The sequence below is a fragment of the Homarus americanus genome, unplaced genomic scaffold (assembly GCF_018991925.1).
Source record: "Homarus americanus isolate GMGI-L3 unplaced genomic scaffold, GMGI_Hamer_2.0 scaffold20465, whole genome shotgun sequence".
NCBI classification, from domain to species: Eukaryota; Metazoa; Arthropoda; class Malacostraca; order Decapoda; family Nephropidae; genus Homarus; species Homarus americanus.
Genome location: NW_024756914.1, coordinates 3684767 through 3701661, shown reverse-complemented (window position 1 = coordinate 3701661; position 16895 = coordinate 3684767). Strand labels below are relative to the sequence as shown.

Genomic DNA, 16895 nt, shown 5'->3' with positions numbered 1-16895 from the left:
ATGACTTTGTCATCTGAGTAAACACTTGCACAATATTCATTGGCTGTCCTTATGTTTTAGACTTTACCGCCATTGCTGAATAGAATTTTAGTTTTACATTCATATATATTATTTAAAACATATATGAGCAGTAAATAAGTGTTGCTTTCATATTCATATGCTGAGAAATGACGATATGTTTTCACATGTACGCATACTGTTCATACGTTGGCGTTCCCAATCGTCTCACCTTATTTCTTTACCATTAGTGGTTAGCTTCTCCTGGTGTTCCATTTATTAACATTAAATAGCATTACTTAAAACACATACAGGTATTCAATTTTTTTAAATTAAGTTCACTACAGCTACAACCAGGGTCTTATTTTCTTCAGTTTCTTATGTAGAACCATCGTCACTCACGAAAACAATGTCGTCTTGTCACCTCGTGTGATTTAATATTCTGCGTATTATTAATGAATTGCATTGTTCATTTCACATATATAAACATTAATTCAATCAAATACATATTCAGTAATAAACAAAAATGAATCTTTTGTACATATTCTTAAGATAAATGGCGCGGTATCCTTAAATGCGCACGTATATGTTGGCGTTCTCAACCCATCTCTTTTATTCTTTGCCATTAGTGGTTAGCTACTTCGATTGTTCCATTTATTAACATTAAATAACGTTACTTAAAACATATATATTCATTTTTTACATTAAATTTACTACAGTTACAACCAGGGTCTTATTTTCTTCATTTTCTCGTGTAGAACTATCGTCCCGGACTCCCGGCTGTAAACACAAACGAAAACAATGGCGTCCCATCTCCTCTTGTGTGACCATATTATTATTCATTTATATTGTATAAGGTGCATTCAGAAACATTATTTAAAGAATATAGTTTGCACTTTTCATTAATTGTATTGTTTGGGGAGGGGGAGGGCAAAAAGTCACACAAAAGATATGAAAGGGTCACACTTGGGAACACATCTCATTATTATTGCTTTATTTTAATGGTAATTAATGATTAGCAATAAGACGATTCACCTTACACTGCAATATTGGAGGACACATTAACGTCGTTATTTGAGGCTTTACTGTAATTGTATTTCTATTAGTAATGTATACAAATACGAATACCCTGAAATGCTGTATTCGAATTCATTTGAATACGAATACTCTATCCCTAACAGGGGGTGGTGCTGGGTCTCAACCTTGCCCCAGTGAAAGGATTAACAAAATTAAGGAGAAAAAAGATTCAAGAAAATACATCTACCATGTTATGTCATAACTCAACAAAAATTAGTTTAAACAAATGGAACAATTCAAATCCCTCAAGAGGATAATACACCAAACAATAATTTGTCAAAGGTTTTTGAAGAGCTCACTGAGGTTTTTCCTTAACTTAAAAATCCCCTTGGCAGGAGTGAGGAATGCCTTCCTATTGGGATCAATAGTGCAGAAGAAATACTGTTTCTGTAGTTCAGCCTTTGTGATTCATGGATAACAAGCTTGGATATGAGCAAGGCCTCTCCCTACAGGAGTCATAAATGTTCATTTTGAAATTCATCGGACCCCTCCGTAAAGATACCTTTTGGGGCAAGTGTACATCAAGTTGAATGCATATTGGGCTGACTTCTTAGAAAGGAAAGACTCCACCTCCTTCTTGTCCTTCCCATGGTAGAAAATTCCAAAGGGTTGTCTACTGAGCACTGCTTTCCAACCATGTGCCTCAACAGGTTACAAGTCTTATAATCCAGAGTTTTCTCTCTTTTCTTGCAATTTAACATAAGGAGTTTTTAGTGTCAATTTGTTAATGCTTTTGAAGAATCTATTGCTGACTGCTTAAGTTATCTTCTTTTACTGCAAGGTTTAGTGTGTCAGTAACCTTTCCAAAAGTATGGTTTCATTCCATTTTGTCCCCAGTAGAAGATAAGCCAAAATGAGAGAAACTTTATGTACCAGTAAATCTCATTTAAAACTTAAGTTATTTGAATACATAATATGATGATGCATAGTAATACCCCACTGTACTTGGTATGGAGATGTTTTCCTAGCAGTGTTATTTTCTTACTTATGAGTGATACATGATGGCTTAATTTGGCTACTGATACACATAGACAATTGATTAAAGAATAAATCTGGGTACAGTACTATATGCAAACATATTACACATTATTATTTAATAAGTGCTCAGTACACTGATGTTGTAGTAAGTGCCAAACCTCTTGAGCGACAGCAGCAGAGGTAGGAGTGTGCAAGTCAGTTAATGTCTCCAATGTGATACCTCACCTCACCTTCCTTGAGGTGGTTAAAGATGATTCTTGCCTCTCTCCACGATTAACTGACTTAAAGGCATGTGGCACTGAGTCTGGTCTACCACACACATGCATCGCCTGTTCAGCAAGCATAAACAATGACGGTTCATTCAAAGTCGTAATTTCTTACGTTTAGAATTAAAAGAAAAAATAAGCCAAGAGTTTAATCGCAACTCAACTTTCAACTGGCCTTTATTGCAATTTTATTCTAAGCAAACTTGGCACACACACATAGGTAATTATTAACCCTTAAACAGTAGGTAAAGATTTCCTAATGCATCCCCTTTTTGTACTTATGGGGATGCATTAGGAAATCTTTACAAACACTGGAATGCAAGGAACATAAAATTTCCATTGATGTTAACTGCCATTTGGGTAAACAAATCACCTCCAAAATAGGAGAGATCAGGTTTACATGAGTTCTCAGGAAATGTCTCTGAGAGCTGTGTCTGCCCAATCAACACACTTAATGCCAAAGATATGATTGCTCTCTCTTGTTCTAGCTCAATCCTCATTTTTAATTTAGGTTTTAGATGATCACCATCAAAAGTGGAGTTCCCAGACTGGTTCTCCAATGACCTGCTTTATTTTCTATAAAAAGCTTGGGTTGTTGGCAATAACTGCTGCAGTACCAGAGGGTTATGATTTAAGACAATATGCCTTATGTATATTGGTTCATAAAGTTTTTTGACATTATTTACAAAAGTTCCTGAGTCCAGATAGCATATATGATAAGGTGGCTAGTCTTGTGGCTCCACACCTCTGACATGAAATCTAACTGACAGCATACCTAACAGGCATGGGGGCAAAGCCAAGCCACTGGCTTCAAAGCCGAAGGCATTGGAATGACACGAAGCAGAAGCCAAACATTAAGTCATGAAGCCAAAGCCAAGGCTTCATGAAACCTTAACACCATTATTTATATAATTTACTGTACTGTATTACCTTATGTTGAAGGGAATATGTAAGTTGCAGCAAGGCTTTGAGATAAGCTGACTTTATTTTGAGCTGATTGTCCTTGGGGAAAGTTTTTACTTTCCCTAAAGACTGAAAAAGGTTACTTAGGTATATTGTAGTACAGTAACAATTTATCTTATCAAATATATTTTATCCACAATACCTAAACATAGTAATTCAGTCACAAATCACAGAGAAGCAATGGAATGAATCGTCATAAGATTTTCATAGTACAACGTGAGCTAGTGTCAGGTCACAACAGTTTGGTATCTTTGATTTCTTCCGACATTCAGGTCAGGTCCTTGTGAGAATAGATCAATAGGGATAACTGGTGATGTCAGTGTAGATCTCAGCCTATGTAATCAAGGTCACATGGTCAACTCACATTTGACCTGAACTCCCCTAAAAGTTTACCCTCCCTGGCACTACCTGGGGTCGAGATTCTGACCTGATTGACCTGTGACAATATGTTCTTGTGTTTGCACTAGTCACTGACATGCTGGTCAGTACAGTAATTTTGGTGCCAAAAAGACAACCCATGTCACTTGTCAAGTCAGGTCAAAATTATGCTGCCTTGGATCCATCACTAATTCGACATATTTATTTAATATGATCTTCAATACAATTATTGTATATAATATGGGCAGTGTGTCTGTGTAAAGATGAAAATCCGAAGCCAGACCTGTGGCATCAAAAAGCATGGCTTCCAGAAGCCGATGCTGGCTTCAGCCCAATAACCAATAGATTTCAACATTGAGTGGGGCATACCTTACCCCTAAGATAGATGATCCTATTATAACCTTGCTCATGAACACAGGATAACCATATGCCAAATCTGCTTGATTAGATTGCAGATTACCACATTAACCCCTTTCACTATAGAGATATCACTTTTAATACTTTATTTGGCTAACACCAGACAATTTTATTCAGCTCAGAGGGGACCCCATACACAAGGGTTTAGATATTCCATCCTCTGCCCTGGGGGATTTAGTGTGTTATGTTTTATTTTCAACGTCAAATAGCGTATCAATCCTTCAGGAGGTCTGTGGCCAGCTTGGATAGGTTAGGTCAGTCAATGAGGAGCATTACTGGTAGGGAGATATACTGACTCCCCCAAATCTAGCAGCATATCTAAGATACTCCCCATACATAATTACAGTATATGCCAGTGTGGGTTCTTAATGTGACTGGCAGCTCCAGACCTGTTAGCCTGTCGGGGACATAGATTTCACCTATCTGTTACAAAATGCACTCATTGCATATAACTAGTTGGTCACTGGTTAACCTTAAATTTTAATACATGTATGATTCACCACATTGGTAATGTTGTGCGTGTTGCAGTGGTAGTACGAGTTAAACTTTAGAATACTGTATTCCTGTTTTTAAAAAGAAATGTTAATCAAGTACAATACTCACTGCTGATGAGTCACATCATACATGATGTGGTTCATGCTTATTCTGTTGGTATCAAATGACTTAGGACTTGTGTATTTAAGCTCCCAGTACTTTACAACCTTTATGATGCTGTATAGCTATTCATGAAGTATTAAAAAAAAAATTATGTATATTTAAAAGGGTAAAAATTATGCATATTATGAAATTTTGGATCGGCAGATTTTTCCTTAAGAACCAGCTACCATTATACAATGGGAAAATAGTATCCATTTTACGGAACTCTGGTACACGGAAACTTTTTAGGAACACAACTCTTCCATAAATCTAGTACTTCCTACAGAGCTGTTCTATCTCTTAAGTTATAAAAGTCGTCAACCAATTTTCTAGACAAATTTGTGCACTACAACTACTAATACCTCTACTGGTAATAGTGTACTTGTACAACAATAACCACAAAAACTGATCTGGAAGTCTCAAACCCTAAAAAATGGATAATTCGGCAAACACTACCCTCAACTGTTTCTGGTTTTATTGCCATACTAACAGTGCTGTAATCCACATAATCTTAAGACTACTATGTAACATTGCCAAGTGTTTTTGTTTTTTAATAAAATGAGAAACAAATTACTGAAACAACAGCTAATGTGGCAAGGAATGGTACATATTTAATGTTAATGCTCTGAAAATGTAATTTCTGAAGTGGTAGCTTTTTACCATAGAATCATAATTTGTTCAATACATGTACTCTTAAATGATAAGGATGATTTATATATATTGTATAAAATAATTATATATTTATTTTGTCACCTATTTATAGCCAGTTGTACTATTTTTGTTCTCTTCCTTGTTAAAATTAATACAGTACTGTACATCCATTTTCCAGGTGTGAGAATTTTTATTATCAGTTACCTGGGACAAACAAACAACTAAAGTGTACTGTACTCTAATTTAACAGATAAACTTACTTTCTGTAATATTCTTCAATTTCCTCTGAAGTGAGTAAGTTCTACTTTTTCTGTTTCTTTAACAAGTGTTCTTCCTTGTCACTGGTTCTCCGTTTTCCACTTATGTCTGACAGTAATTCAGAATTATTTTGATGGAGAAGACTGTAAGTCCAAATTGTAAGTTCAACTTTGTGTGGAGTCCATTTCTCAAGACCATTTTCTTTCTGTAAGAGAAAAAAAAAGAGAAAAATTATATGAAACATATTGGAGGAATAACAAGACTTTATGTACCATAAATGTGCATGTGAAAAGAACAAGTCCTGAAGGTTCACAAAGCCATTTTCCCTTTCTGATACAGGTCTATCACAGATTTTCCGGCATCCTTGGTTCCAAAGCCTTGCCGGATTATCCGTTTTTCCAAACCAACCGAGGTCAGGTAATAATAATTCTTAAACAATACACCTCTGACCCACTAATTATGCACCTCCTGTGTCTCTAAAGCACTATGGACTGCTAGAAACTTAAATCAAACTAATATTAAATGTAAATTAAATGTGAAAAAGCCATAATTTTGAGCAACATTACTGTACACACTTTGTACTCAAATGTACTACACTAGACTAAAAAAAAATTCTCTTGTACAAATTATGTGATGTTTATTCTCAAATTAATTTCTATACAGTATTACAAGGATTCCAGCAATGCAATTTATATTCTGCTAAGTCTAGCCAGCTAGAAAACTTTAAGCCTAAAACTATCTTCACCCTGGCTGGGAGGGAAGTTAAGTGCCCTCTCATAATTTTGTCCGGACTAAAGGAGGTGCCGGACCATCAGTTCCTGAAAAATCGGTGGTGTACCTGTACTTAATGTTTAAGTACAGTACGGTATAACCATTTCCCCTTGGAGGCTATTCTATTCTCAGGTGGGAAGTTTTATACTGTATTCTGAAAACTCAAAAATATTATTCTCCAAGTTATTCCATCTAAGCAATCAGCCTATACTGTACATCAACGTGTAATGTAACACCAGCATTTGCTCCAAATATTTGGCAAAGAATCGTGTACTGTATTGTACTATATGGTGGTTAATTTTCATTGGAGCAACCATAAAGTGACCAGAGACTGAGCACTTAAACAAAAAGTGTGTACTGTATAAAGTACTTCAAAACTGACTGGCACCCAGTTCTTGCACCTGCTTAAAGTTGTCACTGGAACCAGAAGTGTGACTTTAACTCTCAGGCAATTATGAGAAGTGTCCTAATAAGCACGAATTAACATAAAAACAATACAAAAGAACACTGTGCAAACACATTTTAGCAGTCGAGTACCTCTAATAAAAATTAAACAGAATACCGATTCACCATGGCTGTCAAAAATTCACTTACCATAAGCATAGAACACCACCAATGTTTTGATAACTGCAAAACTGTGAGATTGTGTGTGTATTAAATGTGGGAATAAAATTTGTCTCAACACCCAGAAATTTTTGGAACCCAGAACCGCTCTACACTAATTATTCCAACTAACGGGGAGATTACCCCACTTATATTGGAATTCTAGCTTTTAATGCAAATACCTGTACAGGACAGATACTATAAGACCAGTTGCCTAAACAGTACAGGTATTCCATGTTATCTCCTCCAGTTTCATTTTCTCTTCCAGCACTTTTTAATCCTATTGCTAAGTTGCAGACAATCATGTTTGGTGAGTATTATCACAGAAGCAGTGACTCATCAGCAAATCCCACTCGAGAGATTTTACCGCCATGGTCAAAATTGATTCTCCTATATTTCTACAACCCAAACACGTATGCTGTGTCCCTCATAAAACCCCAAGCGGCATGGATGATGACAATGGGGAGAAAAGGAAGCACTACCCTTTCACTACAAAGGGGTGAGTGAGCTGTCAGTTACAAAACCCGGCCCAGTAGCAAGAAGCACTTTTAGTGCATCACAACCTAACAATCCAGTCAACACAAGAAAACTATATATCAGACCTTATCCATACAAGACCGCACAACCTGACAGAAAGCATACTGAACAAATTCACACAGAAATGGACATCAGATTACAAAAAAGACACTTATGGTAGCTAGGAAACATACACAGTATACTGTACTATGGGACTATAATGGCCAAAATTTTCTATAATTCAATTATTATATATCTGAAAGGCAATTTTAACTTTAAATTTCATTCTTTACATTTCAGTGCAACAGTAATGTTTCATAATACATACAGTACTGTACTTCTCTAACAAATTTTCAATTAGACATGACTGCATATAAGGGGAGGAGGGTAAAGAGAACTTGACAGTACAGTAGTACACACAAAAAACACCATCTTTAAGTAAAACCTGGGAGGCCAAACTGTTTACTAATGTGACTAACCTTTGTTCCTTGTTTAAAAACTACTAGAAAATTTTTCTGATGTGTAAGTTCTGTATGTTATTTCTGAACACAGTACTGTACTGTAGTTTGAATTTTAATTTGTAAATAAACTAAGTTTGTTTACACTCAGCAGGTTACAGCACCACATGGCATGAGTGCTGCAAACTATTAATGAGCAATATACTGTAATATGACTCCCCTGTACCATATAAAAAAATTTTGTTTTATGTTTGTAACACAACATTTAAGTTCCTACCTCATCTTCTTTTTGGGCCTCACAATTGAGTCGCTTTGCACAATTAATCATTTCAGAGTTCAGCACTTCATATTCAGCAGCATTGTACTTGAGTGAAGCCAGAGATGGGATGGCATGTGCTACTTCATCTGCAAAGAAGCAACACTTCTCTGGAACACATGCTGCTAGTATGCCAGATGCCGTTGCTGGACCAATACCCTTCAGAACAACTGTTGAAACAATAAAATGAAACTAAGTAGGTAACTATGTATGTATATATTATTTGGTGTATGTACACTGTAGTTGTCATCTCTATGGGTTACTGATTTGACCTTTCTCCACCTATCAACTCACATACACAGGATATAACAGAAGCACTTGTAAAAGCCTCAAAGATAACCTAATAAATCAAAGAAAAACTATTAAGTGGATGGTAATTATTAAGTGGATATTGAAACAACTAAGTGTATATACAGTTGGTATATACACTGTATATACAGTTGGTATCATAGGACATGAGAAAATTTGTGGCTGATGGAGACATCTGGCTTCTTCTAGAGGTAGTAGGTACTGTATAGTATATTTTTATAAATGAATCATTTCGACCTCAAAGAGATATCAGATGTTTCCATCAGCCAAAAATGTTCTCACTCCCTATGAAGCTAACAGTACAATAATCACTCAAATAAACCTTAAATACAACATATGTTTTTGTATCACCCCTTTTTTTGTTGCTGCAACTTTTTAAAGAAGGGTACAGTATATTGTAGATATCCCCCGTTTAATGTTCATTCATTTAGGGATATAAAATTTTAACACTTTTTTTTTTAGCGATGGGTCAATTTTCAGTTTAGCGATGTGCTTTATTAATAAAGCACGGAGTGGACTTGAGGGCAGACTCAACATTTTTAATATACATTTGTTTCTGAAATTATGTGTGAGAGGATTTTACCATCATTCTTTATTTGTACATGTTTTGTGTGTAGTGTCTACACACACACACATAGTATATACAATACAAAACAGGTAAAGGAAATTACGGTCTCTAGAATGAATGTCTCCCTGTCCCAGCCGCGAAAATGACGTCAACTTTAAAACTTCCCGCAGACATTCTTGGGTACATCCAGGGTGCCAAATAAAAATCCGGGAATTATCCGGGCGTATACTGTACAGTACATTTTTTTTTTGCACATTCCGTATAACGATTGTGTATGCATGTAACATTAAAAATAAATAAAATTATGTACATCTACCAAAAATTACGAGCTGAACAATAACATAACTCACTCCTCAGCCTCACCCACTCTGAGTGCTATTGGGTGGCAAATCAGTGACTCAGCTACACAATTACATGCCATCAGCACAAATATTATTCCTTGTTATACCTTGTTTAGAATTTTATTCCTTAATATCCCTCGTTTAGTGATCATTTCACTTACCGGGTAATGATGGGTTTTTCAGGAACGTATCCCCATTGTTAAACGAGGGATACCTGTGCAGTGCCCAAGTTCATAAAAGGTAAAATTTAATGTTTCATTAAGAGATTATATAATAATTTCTGCACTGCATCTTCCATTATCTTATCATCATAATTTTAGGAGAATTCATTTACACTTTATTTTCATTTATTACTGTACTGGTTTTTATAATAATTTGTATTTATTTTATTTTTTTGTAGTATCATGATTATTATCCCTTAAGCCCCAGGTTAGGGTGCTGGTGGCAGTACCCCCCACCCGAGGGTAAATCGAGAAAATCAACTTTTCCAAAAATATTTTTTTAACCTTTTAAAAATAATAAAACAATAAAAATCAAGCAAGAAGAACTATATATTGACCCTCTAGAAACTTTCATGACAGCGCAAAGGGAGGGAGGAGGGGGGAGATAAGGAGACAGTGTTGGTTTGACAGCTGATGCTCGTGGTCACTCTGCACTTAGCAGCTATTTTTAGTTTGCCTTTGTGTCCAGGGTGGCCAATAATGTATGTATTTACTGATCTTAATACTTATTTGCTATAAGTAATTCATTTAGAATATTTTATTTGCATAATTTATCACAAAAAAGTGCTTGGCAACACTCACCAGTCGGTCGCCAGTCTGCCTGGCTGTCTTTGTGCTTGGTAGAGCAAGTAATGCATAAAATAATAATAATTCCACAAATAAATACATTTATTACATAATCAGAGCATTGTTTTACAGTAATACTACCCTCCAATACAACTACACTACAGGTGCTCCTCTACTTACGAACGAGTTACGTTCCTGAGGCTTGTTTGTAAGTCCAATTGTTTGTAAATAAACTTTACTCTTGTAGATACCAAACATATTGTACAAAATGAAAAGATCATGGATATTTAGTACAGCTATACCCTTTAATACAGCCTTAAAACCTGGCTCACTCTTCTCCTCTTAGGTAATGTTTGTTCTATCTGGAATTTTCTTCAAAATAATCCAGTCTCATCCACATTAAACACCTGTTCTGGCACATAACCCTCCTCAGTGATGTGTTTGTATCTCTGAAAGTTTGTAAGTTGAACGTTCTTAAGTAGAGGAGCACCTGTACTTTTAGCAATATTACTTTGATACAACATGATAAAATGGACAAACAATGAAAATGAAACAAACAAAAGCAGGTAATTATGTTCAGGAAGCTTCCCTGTGGCCGAACATGTGGTGTGAGAGGCAAATAGTCACACTGGAACCTAATAACCCGCGCTGGGCATTTAAAAAGTGGCAGGAATAGGCGCGCGTTCTGAAACGTAACCCGGGGCCTAAGGGTTAAGCATTACGTTGCTTATTTAGACTTTCATTGAACATTGGTCAACAGTGAACAATTAACAGATTTTACTGGTCCAGACAGCTAATTATACCAGGCAAAAAGACGTCCTTATTGGCAATATCCGTTATTGTAAAGTCCACTATTGAGAGGGTTTACTGTACTTTATATTCCTTATTGAGACGTTCTCTCTTTCAGCTTTTGTAGTACTGTACTGTACAGTACTGTACTCAATACAGTTATATAATAATGTTAGTTGCACTGTAATAGCCCCTGTCTCATAAGCAGAAGTATTATATAAATGAGTTAATTACATTTGATTTATATACTCTATCACCCCCTGTAACTTTCCACTGGCTATGAGGTGACATGTTCAGAGCACATGATAAGGTGTGCCCACGGGAAGCAGCGTCATATTGTGCTGAGTTAAGGCATTAAGAAGCTGGCTCCCTGGCCACCTCATGCGGGCAGTAGTTTGATATCCTTGACTAGAGGAAGACATTATTTGAGAGCCATTGTGGATGGTTCCGTCTTCCGTCGAGGGAGGACGACGTACATATTCCGTTCTCCCTCAATGGGTCACTACTCATTAGCATTGTTACTCAACTCCTCACACAGATCAGACGTATAATAGAAGGTCTATTTTAAATAGCCTCCGTCCTTCTCTTAACACTCATACAGTGATAAGTTACGGTGATCTACACTTTGGAACTGTATCCTAGATAGTTCCTCAATAAATGGATAACAGACAATTGGGTTTCGCTACTAAAACCCCAATATAATATAAATGTTCCGGCCTCATTAACTTAGACAGAATCAGCAGTTAACCGGCTAGAACAGCACAAAAAATCTCAAATACATGTAATGTCCTGTAGAAGAAAGAAACCCAGAGATAATTGCATTACAAATACTGTAACAAAATAAAAAATTACCAGGTAAGTAAATTTGGGGAAACATTATGAAGACTGAAGAAAATAATGTCCTAAATCAAAACGAGAGACAAATGTAGTATAACACCTTTTTATACAATTAAAATTAGAAAATGACTAGAGTATACTAACCCCATCAAGATGTAAAGCTTTAAACAGGAGGAAAAGGCACCACTAGTGACAAGGCCTTAAAAAGCAGCTTAAAAATGTAAACAACTCTAAAAAAAGTAAATAAGAATCTACTGGAGCATTATGTAAACTAAGTGCAGATAAACTATACTGTAATTAAGGAACTTTAAATTTCTCTATGGACAATTTATCATGCTCATACCTAAAGCTTTAATGGCATCCTGTATTTTATCTTTTTGGGCCAGATGAATCCCTTGCTGAGATGCCTTTTGAACACTTTCATCACTGTTGGATCCAGCTAACTCCATCAAGCGTGGACGAAACTTCCCTCTAGATAGTTTCCAGCCCATGAGGCGCACGAGTTCATCACGTGTTATGTATGGTGGTTTTCGTGACTGTGCATCCCGACCTAGTTCATCTTGGTACCATCTAAAAAATACAAATGTCCCATAAAAGTACAGTAACAATGCATATGTATATTTTATATGCATTTTTCATTATGAAGTTGTTTTGCTCAACTTTCATATAAAAGGAGCTTTAAGCCCAAAGCCAGGGATGGTGAACAGGGACCTACTTGATGTAGGTCATTCAAGAGTCAGTTTCACAAAAGCTGTGACCTTTAACCTGACCTCGGTCAAATGTTTAGAGATGTAAAAAAAGTGTTTTTGTTTTTTTATGCTGGGCGGAAAATTTTTTGTTTCTTTTGTAGCCTCATAAATTTACATTTTGAGTTGCTTCCAGTACAAGATATCATTATAGTGTTTTTAGATAATTTACACATTTATTTTCATTCATTTACAATAACTATTGTCAAAAGTAGTACTGTACTGGAATGTACTGTACTCTGCAAAGGTGTTGTACAATCATCAGCAATATTTTCATATATACTGTATTTACTATACTCTTCAGGAAAGTACAGGTATTTTGCTAGTTTTAAAATATACTGTGTAAAATTATCTAGCATTATTATTAAAGGAAAAATAATTTTTAGAAAAGAATAATGTAATCCAATTTATATAAGTATGTACCGGGTAATTACTGTACTGTACATAATTTCAAGAGAGAGAGAGAGAAAGACAGGCACAGAACTTGTCAATCCTATTAAAAATAAATAAAAAATATTTTGGTGTTTTTATCCAGAAAAAAAAAAATTTTATTCCACTGGAAAAAATAAATAAAAATTACATTACTCATTATCTCTGATATTGATTTTGTCTTGAAATTTCAGTATCGCATTTTTGGTAATCCCTCACTAATAATTATGATAACCTTATCAGCAAATGGTCAAAGAAATAATAGACAATGATCGTATGGTACGAATAAGATAAAGTAAAACAAAATAAAGAAATGAAATGGAGCATTTAAGGCAATTACTCAAGAGTGAAAAGTTTTTGGAGAAGAGGAAGAATTTATTTGTTACATTTACGAGTCAGGAAAAGTACTGAACAGGATAGAGTAGACAGGGAAGCCATGGGAAGTAAAGTATAGTATACAGTAGTACAGTACAGTATTGTGGATGAGCACAGATGATGTAACACCCTGAAATCCGGCCTTGGTCAGTAAAATTTGCCTCTAAAAGTCATCTTCAAGAACTCCAGTAAATATGATTCCAAACTACTCAATGGATGAGTCCCAGCCATCATTATTTTGGGTATTCCCGTTTTTGTTTTTTAACCCATAGATTTGGTACAATAATCCCCAAGTTGCTTTGTCTAGATTCGGTCACAAAGTAGAATTTCAGGTCGTCTCTTCATTTCTTTAGACAACTATCCTGGTATTGTACTGCACTTATTACCTTCCTTTTTCTACTGTAGTAAGCTATTAAGAGATCACCCATACTTTTTTTATCTTTAAATGCAGACATAAAGCAACTGCCCCACTATTTAAGGAAAACCAACCTGCATTTTGCTAAAAACTGAAAAGCACTGCTATATGGTCTATGACAGCTAATAAAGGAAACCCAAAATGACTGCCTTTCAAAGTTGCTTTACTTTTTTATAAGTTTTTTTTTAAGAACATGACAAAACTAGGAACATTTTGCCATATACTGTACAGTAGTTTCATGAGAAACTTACTTATCAAGTTTTTCAAGGCTCTCACCCTGCTTCTTCTTTAGGGATGCTTTGATCTTGAGAGCATTAGGGTACAACTTCAGGACTGCTGCAAATTTTTGAGTGTCTGCATCAGTGAGGAATTGTGTTGTTGTCAGCATCTTAAATTTGTTATTCCTTTTTCTGAAAATAAAGAATTAGAATAGTGTAAACATGTTTGATATGTGCAGCTCTAATATGCAGTTAGTAACACAATTTCAGCTATACCTAAAGCCAAATACAGAAAAAAAATTAAATACTGTCCTACAAATCACTTAAGCCAAGATAGGCAGATGAAGTCCTCTTCAAGGCACCACTGCTTTTTCAGCAAAAGTGTAGAGTTAAGAGATAACTTTGCTACACCAAATTTTCAAATGGACAATAATAATAATAATAATAGTTGTTCTTTTGTTTCTCAAAAGTGCCAGTTCTTCAAAAGAATTCACTAGCACTCAAAACACTACAGTCAAAGACTGAGAATAAAAAGAAATACTGTACTACAATAAAAATCACAAAACTTACAGTACGTAATGTATTTGAAATGTACAGAAAAAGAACAATGAGCTACCTTGGTCACATATAATCAGGGATGAGGGGATAATAACGGAAATATATTTATGGGCAAAGTTGTGGGTAGGAGGGCCAGAGGAAGGCAAAGGCTGGAATGGATGAATGAAATTAAAAACCGGGTCCCCAGAAAGATACAAAATCTTGTAGGATTGGTAAAAACAGACCAAAAATGTTTGGAGTCTCCAACCCTCAGATATGAGGACGGTACTCTGATTGATTGATTAACCTTATAAACAGTAAGGAATGGGTAAAGGAATTGCAAATTTCCTATTTTGTTTTTCCAATGTTTTCATCCTAACACACCTCTCCGCAATGCAGGTAACTATCAGGGAAGCCGCCATTACCTGTTTATATGAGTGCAAGAGAAAAATGACACTTCCATTAAATAATCACCAAAAACTAGCAACAGTTTACTGTATATTATTTATTGGTATAACAATAATTGTCTTAAAAACAATCTAAGGTAACTAACCTAAATATTGTAATATATTTGTTTAGGTGCTAGGAAGTTAGGTAAGGTTAGATAGCTTTGTTTGGTTAGGTTGATGAGGTCTTCTAACAATGCTTCTGTTGCTTGTTTTTCAGGCTAATATGGAGGACATCACAGCCGCTTCCCCCCGTCTCAGTAACACTAAGTTCACCCACGGCAGGTGTTAAGTTATGCTAAGTTAGGTTAGATAGGTTAGTTTAAAGTTAGGTAAGGTTAGTTTAAGTTGGTTTAGGTTAGGTTAACTTAGGTTAATTTAAACTTAGGTTATGTTGGGTTAATTTAATTTGAACTTATAAACACTTTTTAACACATCTGCCACAACTATGACAGTGTCCAATATAAAACACAGTGAAATTGCTGCATTTTTATCAGTTTTCTATAAAAATCAGCCGTGGGTCAGTCATCATTAATAATTACCTTCAAATCGTGTAAGCCTGATTGAGCTTAAGTTGCTTCACTCTCTCCCTCACACTTAATATGTTCAGTGATTGAAGAATGAACCTCATTAGTCATTACCATATTTCGAATAATTTGTAGTTTGTATTTTAGTTTCTGTTAGGGCAGAGTATCATGACGAAAATGATTGGTTCAAGGCGGGCTTAAATAATACCAGTTTGTACCTGCATCGTCTATGTATAAGCTGAACCTATTTGAATGTGTCGGGCCTTGATCTATCCTAGGCCTGTTGGAGACCTCTACTGTTGTTTGTTTTAAAACTTAGAATTAATCCTGACAATTACAGCACCCTACATATAAAAAAAAACGAAAATGTCTGTAAATAGGTCACCTTACATGACATACCTCACCAGGCTCACCACACGTTTCCCGCCAACCCACAACTACCAAATGTTGTTCACGGGAAGAAATTTCAGTGTAACTCAGACCTGCTTTATTGCGTCCATTATTTCAGTTAAATATAGCCTTCACTTTACTACTGTATATTTATATTTTTAGTATTAATTTTCATTCAGATGTAACAAATTTTACCTTCGTATTAATAAATAACTTTGTGGATATTATTAATTATGGCTATCAAAATACAATTCCCCATATAGCTATACCGAGAATAATACAATACTGTACCTGTAGCTAAATCAATCAAAGTACTATTCTCAAAAGAAAATGTTAGTGAACTTGATGACTACGGCCTTCTACTCACAATATTTTATGATGTTCCAAGATTTTGCATCTCTGCAGAAATACTGTACACCTGTTAGTGGATTATGCCCATTTCGTCTGATGTACAGTACTCCCATTTGGTCTACTGCCAAATTCCCATTTCATTTAATTCCTTTCTGTTTACTTCCAATTAATGATCTCCAAAAGTTTCATTAGATAGTAGGCAGCTATCAAACAAGGAGGTACGACCGCCTGGGAAGATACTGAAAGCATAATGGTGTTCTCTAATGGTAGACTGCTGCCATATGACATCGCAAAAATTGTGACTAAGTCCCAGGTTACTGATCTGACTTTCTGTCACATTTACACACAGTTGCAGGGTCTCAATTGTTTCTCTTACTTTGACAGAACAATATAAAGTACTATACGCAAATAAATCACTGTAGGTGCATATGTAAATGGTTATCAATACAGTAGTGTATATAATTTCTCACTGCTTATTGTTTTATTTTTTTCAGATTATATTCAAGCCATTGCATGTCCAGTACATGTGCTTGCCAAAAGCGCA

At 35.4% G+C, this 16895-nt stretch overlaps 1 protein-coding gene across 1 annotated transcript; it reads right to left on the bottom strand.

Moving 5' to 3' along the window:
- Positions 1-5170: 5170 nt before the first annotated feature.
- On the bottom strand, positions 5171-16101 carry LOC121857152. Its single transcript, XM_042353042.1, has 5 exons — positions 15996-16101; positions 14134-14292; positions 12261-12487; positions 8247-8455; positions 5171-5826 (listed from the first exon to the last, which is right to left on the bottom strand). The coding sequence occupies exons 2-5, from the start codon at positions 14268-14270 to the stop codon at positions 5665-5667; spliced, it is 735 nt and encodes a 244-aa protein (XP_042208976.1). The 5' UTR covers positions 14271-14292; positions 15996-16101; the 3' UTR covers positions 5171-5664.
- Between the last annotated feature and the right edge of the window lie 794 nt (positions 16102-16895).

Coding starts and splice junctions, on each gene's coding strand:
- LOC121857152 (XM_042353042.1), bottom strand. CDS start 14,270: ATGCTGACAACAACACAATTCCTCACTGATGCAGACACTCAAAAATTT. Junction 12,488..14,133: donor AGCCTTGAAAAACTTGATAA/GTAAGTTTCTCA, acceptor TGTATTTTTTAG/ATGGTACCAAGATGAACTAG. Junction 8,456..12,260: donor GGATGCCATTAAAGCTTTAG/GTATGAGCATGA, acceptor TTGTTTCAACAG/TTGTTCTGAAGGGTATTGGT.